This window comes from Mus musculus, chromosome 11 (assembly GCF_000001635.26).
Source record: "Mus musculus strain C57BL/6J chromosome 11, GRCm38.p6 C57BL/6J".
Classification (NCBI taxonomy): domain Eukaryota; kingdom Metazoa; phylum Chordata; class Mammalia; order Rodentia; family Muridae; genus Mus; species Mus musculus.
Genome location: NC_000077.6, coordinates 52,004,161 through 52,021,121, shown reverse-complemented (window position 1 = coordinate 52,021,121; position 16,961 = coordinate 52,004,161). Strand labels below are relative to the sequence as shown.

Here is a 16,961-nt window from a genome sequence, read left to right as displayed (position 1 = left end):
CACTGGGAGGCAGGCCTCTGGGTATGCACTGGGGAATTATCTTGATTGTATTGAAAAACCAAAAAGGAGGAGAGGGAGGAGGAGGAAGAAGAGGGAGAAGAGGAGGAAGAGGAAGAGGAGAAGGAAAGGGAAGGGGAAGAGGAGGGAGAAGAGGAGGAAGAGGAAGAGGAGAAGGAAAAGGAAGGGGAAAAGGAGGGAGAGGAGGAGGGGGAAGAGGAGGGAGAGGAGAGTTATTTGAGTACTTTTTTTTTTTTTTTTTTTTTTTTCGAGACAGGGTTTCTCTGTGTAGCCCTGGCTGTCCTGGAACTCACTCTGTAGACCAGGCTGGTCTCGAACTCAGAAATCCGCCTGCCTCTGCCTCCCCAGTGCTGGGATTACTTACGGGTTTGTGCCACCACTGCCTGGCCTCTAATAGTTTCAAACGGCAACTTTATTATTAAAAGTCCTTATGAAAAAAAAAGTCTTTATGCGTAGCTTATAGCAAATGTGCAGCTTGGTCTTCACATGGGTCCCCTAACAACTGGAACAGGAGCTGTCTCTGACTCCGTCCTCCACCCCCATTGGAGTCCCTTCCTCTAGCTGGAATGCCTGGTTAAGCCTCAGTGCGAGAGGATGCACTTAGTCCTGCTGTGACTTGATATCCCAGGGTTGGGTGGTACCTGGGGGGGGGGGGGGCTTCCCCTTCTCCAAGGAGAAGAGTGGGGGAGGACTGCAATCAGGATGTAAAGTGAATAATTAATGGAAACTAAAAAGGAAGTAGAATTTCAGGACATTTAGTAACTAATGGGGATACTGCATTGCTTTCTGGTGTCTCTGGGCCTCTTATGTATGGAATATTACAAACTCCTGGGATAGCCCTCTTCCTAAATTATTTTTTTGTGTTCATGATACTGGAATCTGTTAATAAAAGATGTACTGAAGTTTCTTTTAGGGGAAAAAAAAGTCCTTGAATAGAAGTATAAGTAGAGGGCAACTTTTAGCTCTAAGACAGCAGCTTTTAGAAAGCCTGTGGTACTGCAGTTACAGATTTAACTCAGTGGCACATACCCTGTACTACTTTTCTTAGCATCAACAATTAACGTGGCATTGAGTTCCTGCAAAGAAAATACTATCGTCAAAACAGAACTTTCTACCACCTTCATCAGCACGGGCATCCATCTGCCATCACCTGTCTAGACAAGATCCTTCCTTCGTGCTCATTCACTGAGCATGGATATCAAGCACAACTCATCTGCAGTGGCTGCTTAGACATGTGGCAGAGGACTGCAGGAATACCTACCTACTTTTAAAACAATCTTGTGGAGCAAATCCAAATCGGAACTGCTAGGAAGGAAGGGATGGCCAGTGGCCATTTCAATGATCATACAGCCCAAAGCCCAGATGTCCACTGGCCTGGAAAAAACAAGCAAATAAACAAAAACACAGAGGAAATTACTTTGTCAGGCACACTGACAAACACAAATACGTATGATAAGTAGTCTAAAAACATTTTATGAAAGGTCAAAGCTAAAGAATAAGGTTGTTTGCCAGCAAAAGTGGGGAAGAGGGGAAACTAAGGGCAGATGAACATGATCAAAGTGTATAAGTGTAAGAAAATGACCCAATATATGTGTTATTCCCCAAAAGCGGGAACCCCGAGAGCATGGTGCACACTTTTAATCCCAGCACCAGCTAGACAGAAACAGGTATTCTCTGAGGTTTTTTTGAGGCCAGCTTGGTCTACATATTGACTTCCAGGCCAGACACAGCTAAACAGTAAGACAATCTCAAAACCAGGGGTCTAGAAGGGATAATGTTTAAGTGGTATTATTTACATATTTTCACTGTAGAGTAGTTGTTCATTGTGAGAATGACTCTTTATGAGCAATCTAGAACAGCACAATTTTAAAAAATCGTTACTTTCAGTCTTTATAAAGAAGGTGTCACTTTCCCCAACAAACAGGAAACTTGGTATATTTCTTCTTTTATTACATATTTATTTATTTTATATATGTGAGTTCACTGTCACTGTCTTCAGATACATCAAAAGCGGACATTAGGGATCCCATTACAGATGGTTGTGAGCCACCATATGGTTGCTGAGAATTGAACTTAGGACCTCTGGAAGAGCAGTCAATGCTCTTAACTGCTGAGCCATCTCTCTAGCCCCAGCAGATGCTATTTCAACACAGAATTATAGTAAATTATTCCAGAGTCTTTGGAGAGGCCAACACGATGGCTCAGCAGGTAAAGACACCTGCCACTGAGTCCGACAACCTGAGTTGGATCTCAGGGACACACAGAGTTGGAAAGAACTGATTTCTGCAAGTTGTTCTTAACCTCCACACTCACGCCTCGAGCAGCCCCCCCACACACACACACACATAAATAAACAAAATATAAGATCATTTAATCTTGGTAGAACACAGGAGCAGAACAACCACCGAGTGACAGCAGGGAGTAAGGCAAGCATGGATCCGGTGTAAGACATGAATGAGCATCCGCCTCCAGCAGCTGCAGCCGCTGGCACCACAGGTGTGGCAGCACAGGTGCCCACAGGGGCTTCTGGTACCTTTAAAGGTGTCCCTTTTCTTTGACCGGAGCCAGACACAGAGGGCAGAGTGTCAACAGTGGAGGGAGAATGACACACTTGGGATAAGCCAGACGGGTTCTCAGAGTATACATACTTTCCGTAGGAGGTGTCTTTCAACACCAGCTCTGGAGCTCTGTACCAGCGTGTGGCCACGTAGTCTGTGTAAACGTCTCCAGGAGCTGCTAGTGTCCTCGCAAACCCAAAATCACACAGCTTCGTAATTCCTGACTGGGAGACTAAAATATTCTCAGGCTTTATATCTCGATGGATAATCTTTAAAAACAAAACAAAATAAAATGTGGTATATTAAGATGGGTTTTCATTTTCTACAGTATCAAAAACTATTGAGAGAAAAATCTAACTCACAGTTGACAGTAATGGTATTTCCCTAAGCACGGGTAAAAAGTTATATTTTCCACCCATCACTTCAAAATGAAATGAAGCCAGAACAGACTCAGTGTAACACTGAAAGATCTAAGATCACACTCTAAGATCAAATGGACCTACTGACCCAGTTGGTACCCACTGTCTCCACAGCCAGCCCTCTGGGAGAACACTGTATTGTCCCCTGCTTCCCATAAACTGCCCACATCAAATGGACACCTCTCAAACCTCTCCTTACCGATTTCCTAGTGTGAGATATTACCATATCCTCCATTCTGCAGTCCTGAGACTGCACACTCTTCTTTGCTAGTGGCTCCTTTCTCTGTCCCTTAAACGTAGGATTGTCTTCCCTACATTTGTCATGCCCCCTCCTCTTCCCCACCCACTCTGGTTTTCTCTTAGTTTTTTTGAGACAGGGTCTCATGTCGTCCAGTCTAGCTTTCAACTCCCTATATATAGGCAAGGATACTCTTACAGTCTTGGTCTTACAGGATAGCAGGCACACATCCCCTACACACACACACACACACACACACACCGGCTCTGTCTCTCCCCATGACATTTTTTTTAAAGATTTATTATATGTAAGTACACTGTAGCTGTCTTCAGACACTCTGGAAGAGGGTGGTTGTGAGCCACCATGTGGTTGCTGGGATTTGAACTCCGCACCTTCAGAGGAGCAGTCAGTGCTCTTACCCACTGAGCCATCTCGACAGCCCTCCCCATGACATTTTATCACTTGGTTCTGGAAACCACAAACTCCTGCATTTCTTCTCTCCTACTAACTGCTCCATCTCAGTCTCAGCACCTCTTCTTTTTAGATATACTTTTTATTCTTGAAAAGATACTTATTTATTTATTTTATATATATGATGAGTACATTGTAGCTGTCTCTAGACACACCAGAAGAGGGCATCAGATCCTATTAGAGATGGTTGTAAGCCACATGTGGTTGCTGGGAATTGAACTCAGCACCTCTGGAAGAGCAGTCAGTGCTCTTAACTGCTGAGTCATCTCTCCAGCCCAAGATATTTTTTTTAAAGAATAGGAAAGTTTTTTGTTTGATTACTTGTGGGTTTTTTGTTTGTTTTTTGTTTTGTTTCAGACAGGGTTTCTCTGTATAGCCCTGGCTGTACTGGAACTCACTATGTACACAAGGCTGGCCTTGAACTCACAGAGATCTCTCTGCCTCCTGAGTATTGAGATTAAAGGCGCATACCATCACCAGCTGGCTAAAAAAATATTTTATTGACAAAAATTATATATATAATTATTAGCTGCACACATTACATTAAATGTTTTTATTAAAATATAGCAAGGCTGGGTGCGGTAGCACATGGCTTTAATCTCAGCACTTGGGAGGCTGAGATGGGAAAATGGCTGAGTTTGAGGCCAGCCTGGTCTCCATAGTGAATTCCAAGACACCCAGACAGAAAGATCCTGCCACACACACACACACACACACACACACACACACACACACACACACACACCAAAATAAAAGCAAAACAAAAAGCCCACCAAGGAATGACTCTCTTACCTCTTGTCATTTTTACAAAAAGGATTTAAAATGTACTCTTAGCAATTTTAAATAACACAATAGTCAGTAACTGTAGTTACAACACTGCAAAAATAATCTTTTGAGCCAGGTGCTGGTGGTATATGTTGCAGGATATTTGATCACACTTGGAGGAAGCACCCAAGTTTGAAAGTGCTGTCTAATTGAGTGGCAGCCAAAGTCAGGAACCAGAGAAAGCTTTGACAGAGCAGGATATGCCCAACTCTCAGGAGAACAGAGAATAAAGAGGCTTCTGAAGAGAGATGAGAAAGCAGTTTTATCGGGGAAGTTTCACAGAGATGGACTGGACAGAGAACAGGCTAGACACAGGTGAGACAGAACAAGCTAGGGAATGAGAAGGAGCTAGAAGATTAGAACAGATTACCAAAGTTAATATGAGGCCAAGCAGAGCAAAAAGTCAGAGCCAGAGAAAGAAGCCAGACCGAGTCAGTCAGCTTGGAGAGGAATTTGAGCCAGAAGAGCTGAGTTGAACCAGCCAGAGCTCAGAAAGAACTTGAAAGGGTGAGCAACAGCAAGTCTCAGAAGCTGAGGACCTTCTAGGTATATGTTAGCACACTCAGTCTGCAAGCCTCAGAGAGAACAAGTCTCAGAGGCTGAGGACCTTCTAGGTATATGTTAGCACACTCAGTCTGCAAGCCTCAGAGAGAACAAGTCTCAGAGGCTGAGGACATTCTAGGTATATGTTAGCACACTCAGTCTGCAAGCTCAGAGAGAACAAGTCTCAGAGGCTGAGGACATTCTAGGTATATGTTAGCACACTCAGTCTGCAAGCTCGGAGAGAACAAGTCTCAGAGGCTGAGGACATTCTAGGTATATGTTAGCACACTCAGTCTGCAAGCCTCAGAGAGAACAAGTCTCAGAGGCTGAGGACCTTCTAGGTATATGTTAGCACACTCAGTCTGCAAGCCTCAGAGAGAACAAGTCTCAGAGGCTGAGGACCTTCTAGGTATATGTTAGCACACTCAGTCTGCAAGCCTCAGAGAGAACAAGTCTCAGAGGCTGAGGACATTCTAGGTATATGTTAGCAGACTCAGTCTGCAAGCCTCAGAGAGAACAAGTCTCAGAGGCTGAGGACCTTCTAGGTATATGTTAGCACACTCAGTCTGCAAGCCTCAGAGAGAACAAGTCTCTGCAGGCGAATAGGAGAAAAGTAGCTTGTACAGATACACGGCTTTAATCCCCCAGCTCAGGATGCAGAGGCAGAACTCATCACTATGAGTCTGAAGCCAGCCTGGTCCATGGAGTGAGTTCCAGGACAGCAAGGGCTACACAGAAACCCTGTTTCAAAAAAACCAAAAATAGGTGAATTAATGAATTAAGAAAAAAAAAAATAAACAAAAAAAGTCTTTTGAATTTACTCCTAATCTGAAATTTGGTACCTTTTAACAGAAATTTCTCTCCCCTCACATCCTTTTTTTAGATTTTACAGGTGACATAATATCCTCAACTTGTCCACGTTGTCACAGATGATACCATGCCTTCTGTCAAGCCTCAGTATTGCACATACACGGCATTTTTCTTTTCACAGTATGTTCTGCGGTTGGATACTTAGATTAACGCTGTGCTTTGCCACTGTGAATGGTTGCTGCAGTGACTGTAAGCTTGAAGCTCTCTCAGCCAAACTCATTTTGTTTCCTTTTGATACCCACCTTCTCAGCTTTCTGTCACTGAGGACCCTGCATACTTCTGCCCATAAAATCCAGGTACTCCCACTCCCACCAGCAGTTGGCAAAGGTTTCCTTTCCTCTACTGTCTAAATCCTAGCTTTGAGGTGGTCATCTGAGCAGTGACTCGTTTTTAATTTAAATTTCTTTGATGGCAGATTTTGAGCATTTTTTCACATATCTGTCAACCTTCATTCACATATATAGTCTACTTCTTAAAAATACTATTTCCTTTGCTCATTTTACCCACATGGTTTGCTTACTGTTGAATTTTTTGAGTTCTTTCTTGGTTTTCATTTTTCTCCCGTTCTATAAAGCTGTTTCTTTTTTTTTTTTTTTTGAATTTCCTCCTATCTGAAATATGCTACCCATTCTCCCTTTGGCCATGCAGAAGCTTTCCAGCCTGGCCTCATCTTGTTTATTTTGCTTTTACTTTGGGTTCACCTCACACAAAACAAAGAAACAAGGAAGCAGCCGCCCACGCCTCTGTCCCACCTGTCAGGGACCTGCTGCCTGTGTCAGTCTTAGTCTATCTGGAGCTGACTTTCGAGTGTGGGTCATGGACTTTAGAAGCTTTGGCCTGTCATTGTCAATTGACACTCCATTAAAAACAGTATTTTATTATTAGTTATTAGTAGCATTAGTATACTCTCAGCAATATTTACTTTTCAGTTTATAGATCTTATAAAAACCTTTGTCAGGTTTTTCTTAAGTTATAGACTATTTTGATGTTATAAATGGCATTTTATTTTACTTTAGGCAGAGTGGCATGTATTACACCCACTATGTGGCTAAGGTTGATGCTGAGTTTCTGATTCTCCTGCCTCTACCTCCCAAGTGGGATTGCAGGGGTGGGCCACCACATTCAATTCTATGTGGTTCTGGGATCAAACCCAGAGCTACATGCAAGCACTCTACCAATTAAGCCGCATTACAAGCCCATAAATGTATATAAAGATTCTAGTTTCTTTTTTTAATACATTCATTTATTTTATTTTAAACTCCAGATTTTATTCTCCTCCTGGTCTACCCTCTGACTCTTCCACATACCACACCTCCTCTCCACCCCACTGTGTCCAAGAGGATGTCCCTGCCACCCTTCCCACCCTAACAGACCTTTATCTCCCTGGGACTCCAATCTCTTGAGGGTTAGGTGCATCTTTTCTGACTAAACCCAGACCCAGCAGTCCTCTGCTGTATATGTGTTGGGGGCCTCATATCAGCTGGTATATGTTGCCTGGTTGGTGTTCCAGTATCTGAGAGATCTCGGGGTCCAGGTTGAGACTGCTGGTCCTCCTACAGGGTCGCTGCCCTCCTCAGCTTCTTTCAGCTTTCCCCGAATTCAACCACAAGGGTCAGCAGCTTCTGTCCATTGGTTGGGTGCAAATATCTGCATCTGACTCTTTCAGCTGCTTGTTGAGTTGTCGGGAGGGCAGACATGATAGGTCCATTTTTATGAAAGCTCTATAGCTTCTGCAATAGTGTGTCAGGTCTTGGAGCCTCCCCTTGAGCTGGGTCCCACATTGGGCCTGTCGCTGGACCTTCTTTTCCTCAGGCTCTTCTCCATTTCCATTTTTATTTTCTGTGTATGAGTACACTGTTGCTGTCTTCAGACACACCAGAAGAGGGCATCAGATCCCATTACAGATGTTTGTGAGCCACCATGGGATTGCTGGGAATTGAACTCAGGACCTCTGGAAGAGCAGTCAGTGCTCTTAACTGCTGAGTCATCTCTCCAGCTCAAGATTCTAATTTCTGATAATGTGTTGCTAATGTATAGAAAAACAATAGATTTAGGGCTGTTCATCTTCTATCCTACAATTAGACTTATGCTGTGAGAATTTTCTGTGTAAATGAACAAGTTATCTGTGAATAAAGACAGTGTACTTCACCTACTCAACAAAGATGCCATGCCATTACTACAACAGCTACAATAAAAGTGACGGTCACAGGGTTGGGCATGCACCTCAGTGGTACAGCCCTCACTGAACACCACAAAACCTTGGGTCCCAGCTCTAGTGTGAAATAAAACAGCAGCAACCACCAAAGTAACTACAGAGCTGTTGCCAGCAGTGTTCATAAAGCCAGAACTAGAAATAAAGTAAGCACCCGCTAGCCAGTGTACGCAGTACCACACTACAAAGCAGCATTCAGCACTCAAGCACAGCAGCTCTCACTGGCTATCTGCTCTGAGAGACAGGAACAGAGAGAGACGGAAAACTCTGATTTCTATATTGCCACATTATTTTAAATGTCCCGTTTTCAATAAAAACTTAGGGGCAAAAAACCAAACCAAACCAAACCAAATAAAACCAAAACAAACCAAATGCACATCAAGAACCAGAGCACTCAGTAGCTCAGTGTGCATGTTCCCAAGACGCCTACACTGCGCTTGATGGACAGACAGCCTCTACATCATGTCTGTTAGTCCTTTTTTGTTACATATAGTACTAGTGTAAAAATAGTGAGTCTCATTATGACATTCTTTGGTTTTCTGAGACAGGGTCTCACTCTGAAGTGCTGGCGGTCCTGAAACTCGCTATACAGACCAGGCTGACGTCTGCCTGCTTTGCCTCCCAAGTGCAGGAATTAAAGGTGAGCCAATGACTTTGACCCTAATATTCGAAAGCAGAGGCAGGAGGAACTCTGTGAGTTCAAGGCCAGCCTGAACTACACAGGAGGTTTCAGAAGAGCCAAAAGTAGATAGAGGGTCGTCTTACAAAGCAAAACCAAATCTACAGAGCTGCGTTGATACTTAAATCTCACTGAAGTCAGTACAAAGAATCACAAGTTAGTTTTCCTCCTTGCCTTTTTTCAGGTTGAGTGATGGTCACTTTGCTCTGCCTTCTTCCCCTGAAGGCATGCACCGGTTCGCCATTCCCTGGCCTGATAGCCACCTCCTGACTCCAAGCCCCTCTTCACTTAAGGATGCTTCCATGAAAACACAGCTCTGACTTTCAACCTTGTCATGTATTTTCTCAGAGATGGTCCTTGGTTTACTGGCAATTCCTTTAAACCAAATCATTGGTACTACTTTCAGTCTCTGCCAGTGGTTCAATATGAAGTGTCCTCTAAAAAAAGCTCACTGGAGGGTACTGAAGTGGAAACTGCTGCTGCTGTCAGAGGAGGCTCGGGAAACTTTAGGCGGGTGGAAGTGGGGCATGTCCTTGAGGGAATATACCCTATCTGGGGCCCTTTCTCTTTCTGTTCCTTGTCCACCGTGAGACAAGCACACGGCTCTGTGTTCCTGCAGCCATGATGCTCCAAGAGAATTATGGGCCAAAACCTCTAAATTCACGAGACAAAACAAATAATTCTTCCCTTTATGTTATCCTCTCAGTATTCTGGTCACAGCTCATGTGAAACTAACCACACCCCAGACTCAATCTACTTATAAATGCAATTACCAAGTATTCAAAAAATGCTTTTATGTTCTGTAAATAAACTGAGAGGCAATACCCCACCCCTCCTTGTTTTTTTAGGATGTCTATTAGTATTATACATAGAAAAATGCTAACAGCCTTCTTAAAAATAGGACTATCCCCGCGGCTCTTGTGAGTCACCCCGGGCCCAGCGGGCTCACTCTGAAGCACTTACATTATTATTATGCAGGTACTCAATGGCGCGAAGGATCTGGAAGAGGTACTTTCTCAGCCGCTTACTCTCTAGTCCGTGACAGTAGTGCTGCAGCTCATCTAAGACCGTGTGGTCAATAAACTCAAATACCAAATGAATTTTCTTCTTTTGTCTAAAAACTTCAATCAAATTGACCAGGTTTTCATGCCGAAATTGCTATTGACAAAAGAAACAAGAATTTAAATAAAGTTGTAAATCAAACAAACACCTATATACTTTTGAAATGAAACAAACGTGGTTTCAGTTTCTTTTCTTTCAACAGAAGCTCTCAACTGGCTTGGCACATTCTTAATGTGTAAAAATGACTGTAAGTGATTTCTTGCTCTCTGTAGAAAAAGGTGAGACATGTTGCCATCTGGTTGCTTATTAAAATAATTTACAACTAGTGTACCACAATTCGGTAAGAAATGTCCTGCCATCTCTAATTTGGTTTGTACGTAACACATGACATTTAAAAGGAATTATTGAGTTGGGCACGGTGGCATAGGCTTTTAATCCCAGCACCTGAGAGGCAGAGGCAGGACAATCTCCATGAATCCAGCGCCAACCTGGTGGACATAGGAGTTTCAGGGTAGGCAGAGCTACACTGTGAGACTGTCTAAAACAAAACAAAACAAAACAAAACAAAACAAAAGAAAACAAAACAAAACAAAACAAAACAAGGAGTTGGGGATTTGGCTCAGTGGTAGAGTGCTTGCCTAGCAAGCCCAAGGCCCTGGGCTCAGTCCTCAGCTCTAGGGAATAAAAGAAAAAAGAAATAAACTCAAAACAAAACAAAAAACTAATAAATAAAATAAAATGCACCTTGTTTTATGTTGGTTATTTTTGTAGTTGTTTTTATTTTGATTTTTAGAGACAAGGGCTTGCTATGTATCCCACCTAGCCCAGAATTCACTACCTTTCTGTTTCAGCCTCTGGAGTGCTGGAGTTTCAAATATGAGCCACCACATTAATGTACAGTTGTTTGTTTTCTGGAAATTGAACATGGGATCTTCTCACATGCTGAGCTGAGCTAGACCTAGCCACTAAGGCCCTCATGTACTCACATGAGCATGGGCTTTCACATTCTTTTGTGTGAGTGTTGGTTTGCAGGTGTATACGCATACCATGTATATGCCTGACATCTCCAGAGATCAGAAGAGGGTGATGCTAGTTCTCCTGGAACTGGATTTAAGGATGGTTGTGAACCACCATGTGGGTGCTGGGAAACAAACCTGGAACTTCTGCAAGAACAAGGGCTCTAAGCACTGAACCATCTCTCCAAGCATGGACTTCAATATTGTTAAGATGTGCTTTAGTTTTACACAACTTATTCTCTAATTTTGGTCTTAAATCCTGAGGATAAACCATAAGTTCTAGGCATCATTTATGAATCTACTTGATAATAGAGTATCAAAATGTTTCAAATATCTGCAAATATGTGAAATGACATAGAAATGACATAAATATACAAGTATTTATGGTATTTTTATTCATTATCTATTCTACAATCTACTAAACAAAAAACACCCTTTGTTTCAGCTACTTGGGAAGCTAAAACAGGAAAATGAATCTGACGCCAGCCTGGGCAACACAGCGAGACCCTCATTTCATACAATCAAAAATTAATTTTAAAAACAAAAAAATCTGGGCTGGAGATATGGTTCAGTGATAAAGAACACTTGCTGCCCTTGTAGGGGACCTGAAATCAGTTTCCAGCACTCATACTAGGTGCCTCTGGGGAATTCAGTATTGTCTCCTGGCTTCCTGTCTGCTCTGCATGTATGTCTGTGCACATGTGCATTCCTGGTGCCCAGCCTTGGAACTGGAGTTACAAATGGTTGTGAGCTACCATTTGGGTGCTGGGAATAGCATCCAGGTCTCCTGCAAGAACACGTGTTCCTAACATGCAAGCCATAGCCAGGCATAAAGGCGGTGGTGGCGCACGCCTTTAATTCCAGCACTTGGGAGGCAGAGGCAGGCGGATATCTGAGTTCGAGCCAGCCTGGTCTACAGAGTGAGTTCCAGGACAGCCAGGGCTATACAGAGAAACCCTGTCTCAAAACAAAAACACAAACACAAACAAACAAACAACGCCCAAGCCATATCTCCAGCCCTTGGTCTTTAAAGACAAAACAGCTGAGGCAGTAGAGAGCCAGGGGTGGTAACACTCCAGTCCAGAGATTGTGAGGCGGAGCTCTGAGTTTGAGGCAAGCCTGGTCAACAAAATGAGTTTCCAGGACAGTCAGGGATACACAGAGAAACAGCAGAAACGTTCATTTTAAATGTACTAGATAAATCTTTAAAACAGTGTACTTCATTATCTTTTTTGCTATTACTAGACAACATTTCCATAAATATTCTCACTGCTCTATTGGTTGTTTAATGAGATTCTAAAATTTAGTTAAAATTGAGTTCTTTGGACAATCATTTTAGGTTAAGAATATTAACAAGTGTAAGAAACCTCTCACTAGACTATGTTAAATTGAATAGTAGTGGTGGCGGCACATGCCTGAACCCCAGAACTCCAGAAGCTGAGGCAGAATGAGGAAGAGTTTGATCTAGCCTGGGCTACACAGTGAGTTTAAGGCTAGTCTAGACTATGCAGTAACACTTTGTGTAAAGAAAAGGAAGGGGCCTGGAGAGACGAAGCAGCAGCTAAGAGCACTGGCTGCTCTTCCAGAGGACTCTGGCTTTTTTACATTTATTGGCTATTCTGTGTGTGAAATCCACTATTTTACTTGCATGGATGTCCATACACCAGGTTCATGTCTGATGCCCAGGGAAGTCGGAAGAGAAAATCAGATTTCACCCTATCTATGGGTTCTAGGAATCAAATCCAGGTGCAGACTAGCCTTAAACTCACTGTGTGTTGTGAAAGAGCAACAAATGCTCTTAACTCTAAGTCAATGCTCTAGTCCCTAGGGCTCTGGTCTAAACCAGGCTCACAGCCATCTGCAGCTCTAGTTCCAGGGAATGAGACATCTTCTGTCCTCTTCTGTCCTCCGTGGGCACTCATGAACATGGTACAAAGACATACATGCAGGCAAAGCACCCACACACATAAAGTGAAATTATTTTAAGTTTAAAACTCTTTTAAAGGAAGAAAGGTAGGGAGAGACGGGAAGCAGCTGAGCCAGGCCAGTCAGTCAGAGGAGTTTAAATTGTCTTGCTAATGGTGTCACATGGCTTTAATCCCAGCACTCAAGAGGCAGAGGCAGGTAGATTTCTCTCTGTAAATTAGTAGTCTGTTCTACAAAAGAAGTTCCAAGGCAGCTAGGGCTACATAGTGAGACTCTCTCTTATAAAACAAACAACAACAAAGGAAATAAAGTGTCTTAAAATAATTTGCATATGTCAGACATGGCAAATATGTGCATTTGAGGGCAGCCTAGTCTACATAGCAAATTCCAAAACATCCAGGGATACATAGTGAGACCCTGTCTCAAGTTATTTGTGTGCATTTATAACAATAAAATGTTTTCAGGCTTATCTCAGGGTTCCTGTCACTCTCGGTTACTTTTTTCTTTTTTTTAAAGATTTATTTATTATTATAACTAGTTGCACTGTAGCTGTCTTGAGATGCACCAGAAGAGGGCATCAGAACTCATTCCGGGTGGTTGTGAGCCACCATGTGGTTGCTGGAATTTGAACTCAGGACCTTCGGAAGAGCAGTCAGTGCTTTTACCCGCTGAGCCATCTCACCAGCCCCTCATGGTTACTTTTATAAACATTATTATGCAGGGGCTGGAACTGTTACTCAGCTGGTAGAGTGCTATCTAGCATGCACAAAGCATGGGGTTCGATCCCTAGCACCACATAAAACTGGGTGGCTCAAGGGGTACAGGCACTTGCTGTCAAGCCCGTCACCCTGAGTTCAGTCCGTGAGAGCCTTCCAATTTTAGCAAGCTACCCTTTGTCCTCTACCTGTGTGCTGTTGATGTGTATGAACACACACAATAAATGTATTTTAAAAATTAAGACATAGCAGGCATGGTGCTGCACGTAATCTCACTGCTAGAGAGGTGGAGGCAGGATACCCAGTTTACCTAGACTCTGGTCTCAAGGCAAGAAACCTTAATGCCCCTAGATTCCAGTGACTAGAAAATTTGTATTTGGAGGCTTCTTCCCCTTAGTTCCAGTCTCTAGCTATGGACTCCTCTAGGCTACTAATTATCTCCTAATTCTATTTCTCACTTAAGGAGCACAAATGACCCGACAGTGCTGATTCATTTCATAAGGCAGGGACTGATGTCTCTCATAGTACAAAATTACCTTTATTAGCTTTTAATCTTTCCTTCATACAGTCTAGAATAGAGCAGTTCTGACTGTCTACAGGTGCTAGTATAGTGTTCTAGTTAGAAGCAAATTGACTTATATTATCTAATAGAGATTAAAAAGGAAAATGCTTCTTTTGTACCAGATGAAGATGGCAGGAATAGCTATGATCTTCATCACATATAAAACACCTAGACTTCAGTCTCAAGGTAAGAAACTAATGTCCCTACATTCCAGGGACTAGAAAATTATATTTTATTAGCAGTGGTCTGTAGAATGTATTAGGTTGAAAACTAAGGGGGTCTGGTAAGAACCTAACTCAGGAATGCTGCTAGTATCATGAGGCCATTTTTTAGAATTCAGCAGTGTAAACAGATACAAAGTTAAAATGATAGACTGCAGATAACATAGGAGAGAGTGTAGAAGCAAATAGAAAAGAGTCGGGTTTTGTTTGGTTTGTTTCAGTCTCTAGCTCTGGACTCTCCTAGGAACGTGCATGTTCTTTTGACTGCCTCAGCTCTTTGGTCTGGTAGACCCAGCACCCCTGCAGTGCCTGGAGCTCCCCGATACGATACTGTTGCTGCTTGTAAAAGCTTAATAGCCTTCAGTTACAGATCCCTGTCACCTCCAAGTCAACATTTCCACAACTGAGCTAGTTCTCAACCTCTCTTCCAACTCACATCAACTGCAGTGTTCTCTGGACTTCAGGGCATCTCTGACTCTTTAACGGCCTCATGATACTAGCAAGCCCCCAAACCAAGTTTTGACTTCTTAGACTAAAACACTTTCTGTTTCCAATTTACTACACTTTAATCACACTTCTTTCTAATTCTATACAGGAAACTCATAGAGCAAGTATCTGCTCTTCTTCTTCCCATTCTTGCTGTCCTGTTTTAGTCTTTCTGACCTTACTGCTGTTCCCCTAACCTGGAAGTATCTCCATCCTATCCCACTGCTGTACATCATTCAAGGACAAGTACATACCCTATTTTCTGTTTAAAACAAAACAAAACAAACCAACCAAACAAACAAAATCCTTCCCCATCAAACGGGAATTGGTGGGATTTAATATTAACCATTAAATAAACAACAAATGAACAAAAAAGCCTGTGTGGGTATGTGATTGTATGCACATGCCTGCAGGTGTCTCTGGAAACCAGAAGTAGGTACAGGATCCCTGGGAGCTGGAGTTACAGGCAGTTGTGAACCTGCTGATGTGGGGTGCTAGGAAATGACTCTAGTCTAGGAAGTGCTTTTAACCACAGAGCCATCTCTCTGGCTCAGCGTGAACCACTCTTATTCAGGGTTATTTTACTATACCCTCCTGCATAGTTATGCCACTAAGGAACATTTTTTTTTTCTTCAAGACAGGTTTTCTTTGTTTAACAGCCTTGGCTGTCCTAGAACTCACTCTGCAGACCAAGCTGGCCTTAATCTCAGAGATCTACCTGTCTCTGACTCTCCAGTACTGGAATTAAAGGTTTGCACCCCAATACCTGGCAAAAAAAATTTTTTTTCCTTCTTCCTACTCTCATCGTTTTCCACAATCCCTTGTACAAAGCAGACATCCTTACTAAGTATTATACTTGAATAGTTTTGAATGATTTTACAATACTAGCATAATTGTTATACACAAGCACACAATCTTATATCAATAAAAAAGTACAGATTGTAGACAATGAGGGTTTCTCTATGACAGGTCTTAGTTTATCTGTTAATGGAAACATTCTTTCATATATTTTATTTTTATCCCATAACAATTTCTCTTTTGACTTAAATAATCAAGGAAAAAGAAGATGGGTGTTTCAATGTAGGCCTGTAAATCTTAGCCCTGGAAAAAAATAAAGCATTTCAAGACAGCCTGGGCTGCATAGCAAGATAGGTCCCAATGGGAAAACAAGAAAAAATATATATAATAAAAGGCAAAAGAAGCAAACCTTTAGAAACTTTATTTCTCTCGTTGCAATTTTGTTGACAGATTTTTCTGGTTTCTCATAGAAAATCTTAATGGCCACTATTCGCCCAGTGTCCTTATGTTTGCATTTCATGACCGTTCCATAACTTCCCTCTCCCACTTTTCCAAGGGTTTCATACATCTCCATTTTCAAGCCTGGCTTCTACTTCACAGAAATAAAGAAAGAAAACGTTAAACGTTCACACTTTCAATTATACAAGCTCTATAATGCTTAGAGATAATCCCCTACTTTCGGATATAAGAACAAAAACTAGGAGTGCCGGCTACAGCAGAGCCTGCTCGAGGGAACTCTTAAATTGTCTAAGAAGCTCCAACTTTCACCAGAACGCAGGATGTCCTTCATTAATCTAGCATTTTGTGTAGACCGGGATTGAGAAATAAAAGAGGTCTGATATGCGTTTAACTCAGGCATCCTTTTAGAATACGGGATTTACAATTTGAGGTCCCCTTTCAGGAACAATGGAAGCCAAACTAAAAAGTCCCGCTAACAACACTGCGGGTCCCTTGTTAGGAGCCACGGTCCACCAAGCGTGGGGACTCCCACCTCAGCACTAGTCACCCATACGTCCTGCCCTCTCCTCAAACACGCAGTCTGTGCAGCCCCAACCCGAGTGGCCCGTCTCGCCGCGCTGTCGACCTCGTCCTGAGAACCACCGCCGCCTCAGCCCATCCTGTAGTCCCGCCGGCCCGGCTGCGTGCAAGTCCCAGCCGGCCCGGGACACCACACCTCCTCTCCTGGCCGACCTTGCCGGCTCGGGGCAGCCGGACGCCCTGGCAACGGGGTGAGGGCGGGGCACTGCCGCGTTCCGAGCACAGTACGCAAGACTGGAAATTGCTGAGGTCCTGACCCGGAAGGGAAAGTGACACGAAGCGGAAGATAGACCCAAGGGGAAG

At 43.0% G+C, this 16,961-nt stretch overlaps 1 protein-coding gene across 54 annotated transcripts in view; it reads right to left on the bottom strand.

Moving 5' to 3' along the window:
- Cdkl3 (cyclin-dependent kinase-like 3) overlaps nt 1-16,961 on the bottom strand; it is an 88,937-nt gene that overhangs the window by 68,657 nt on the left and 3,319 nt on the right. For 31 of the 54 annotated variants that reach the window (XR_003949370.1, XR_879551.2, XR_003949376.1 and 28 more), the window contains exons 1-4: nt 16,030-16,934; nt 9,797-9,991; nt 2,667-2,845; nt 1,280-1,392 (exon numbers count right to left, since the gene is read on the bottom strand). Coding sequence is in view for 36 of the 54 variants with exons in the window: in XM_011248868.3 (XP_011247170.1) it covers nt 1,280-1,392; nt 2,667-2,845; nt 9,797-9,991; nt 16,030-16,194 (652 nt within the window). In the remaining 18 variants the exon portion in view is untranslated. Of the gene's footprint in view, nt 1-1,279; nt 1,393-2,666; nt 2,846-9,796; nt 9,992-16,029; nt 16,935-16,961 lie in introns of those variants that run through there. The other 23 variants (XR_003949379.1, XR_003949377.1, XM_006532770.2 and 20 more) reach the window with 10 other exon arrangements.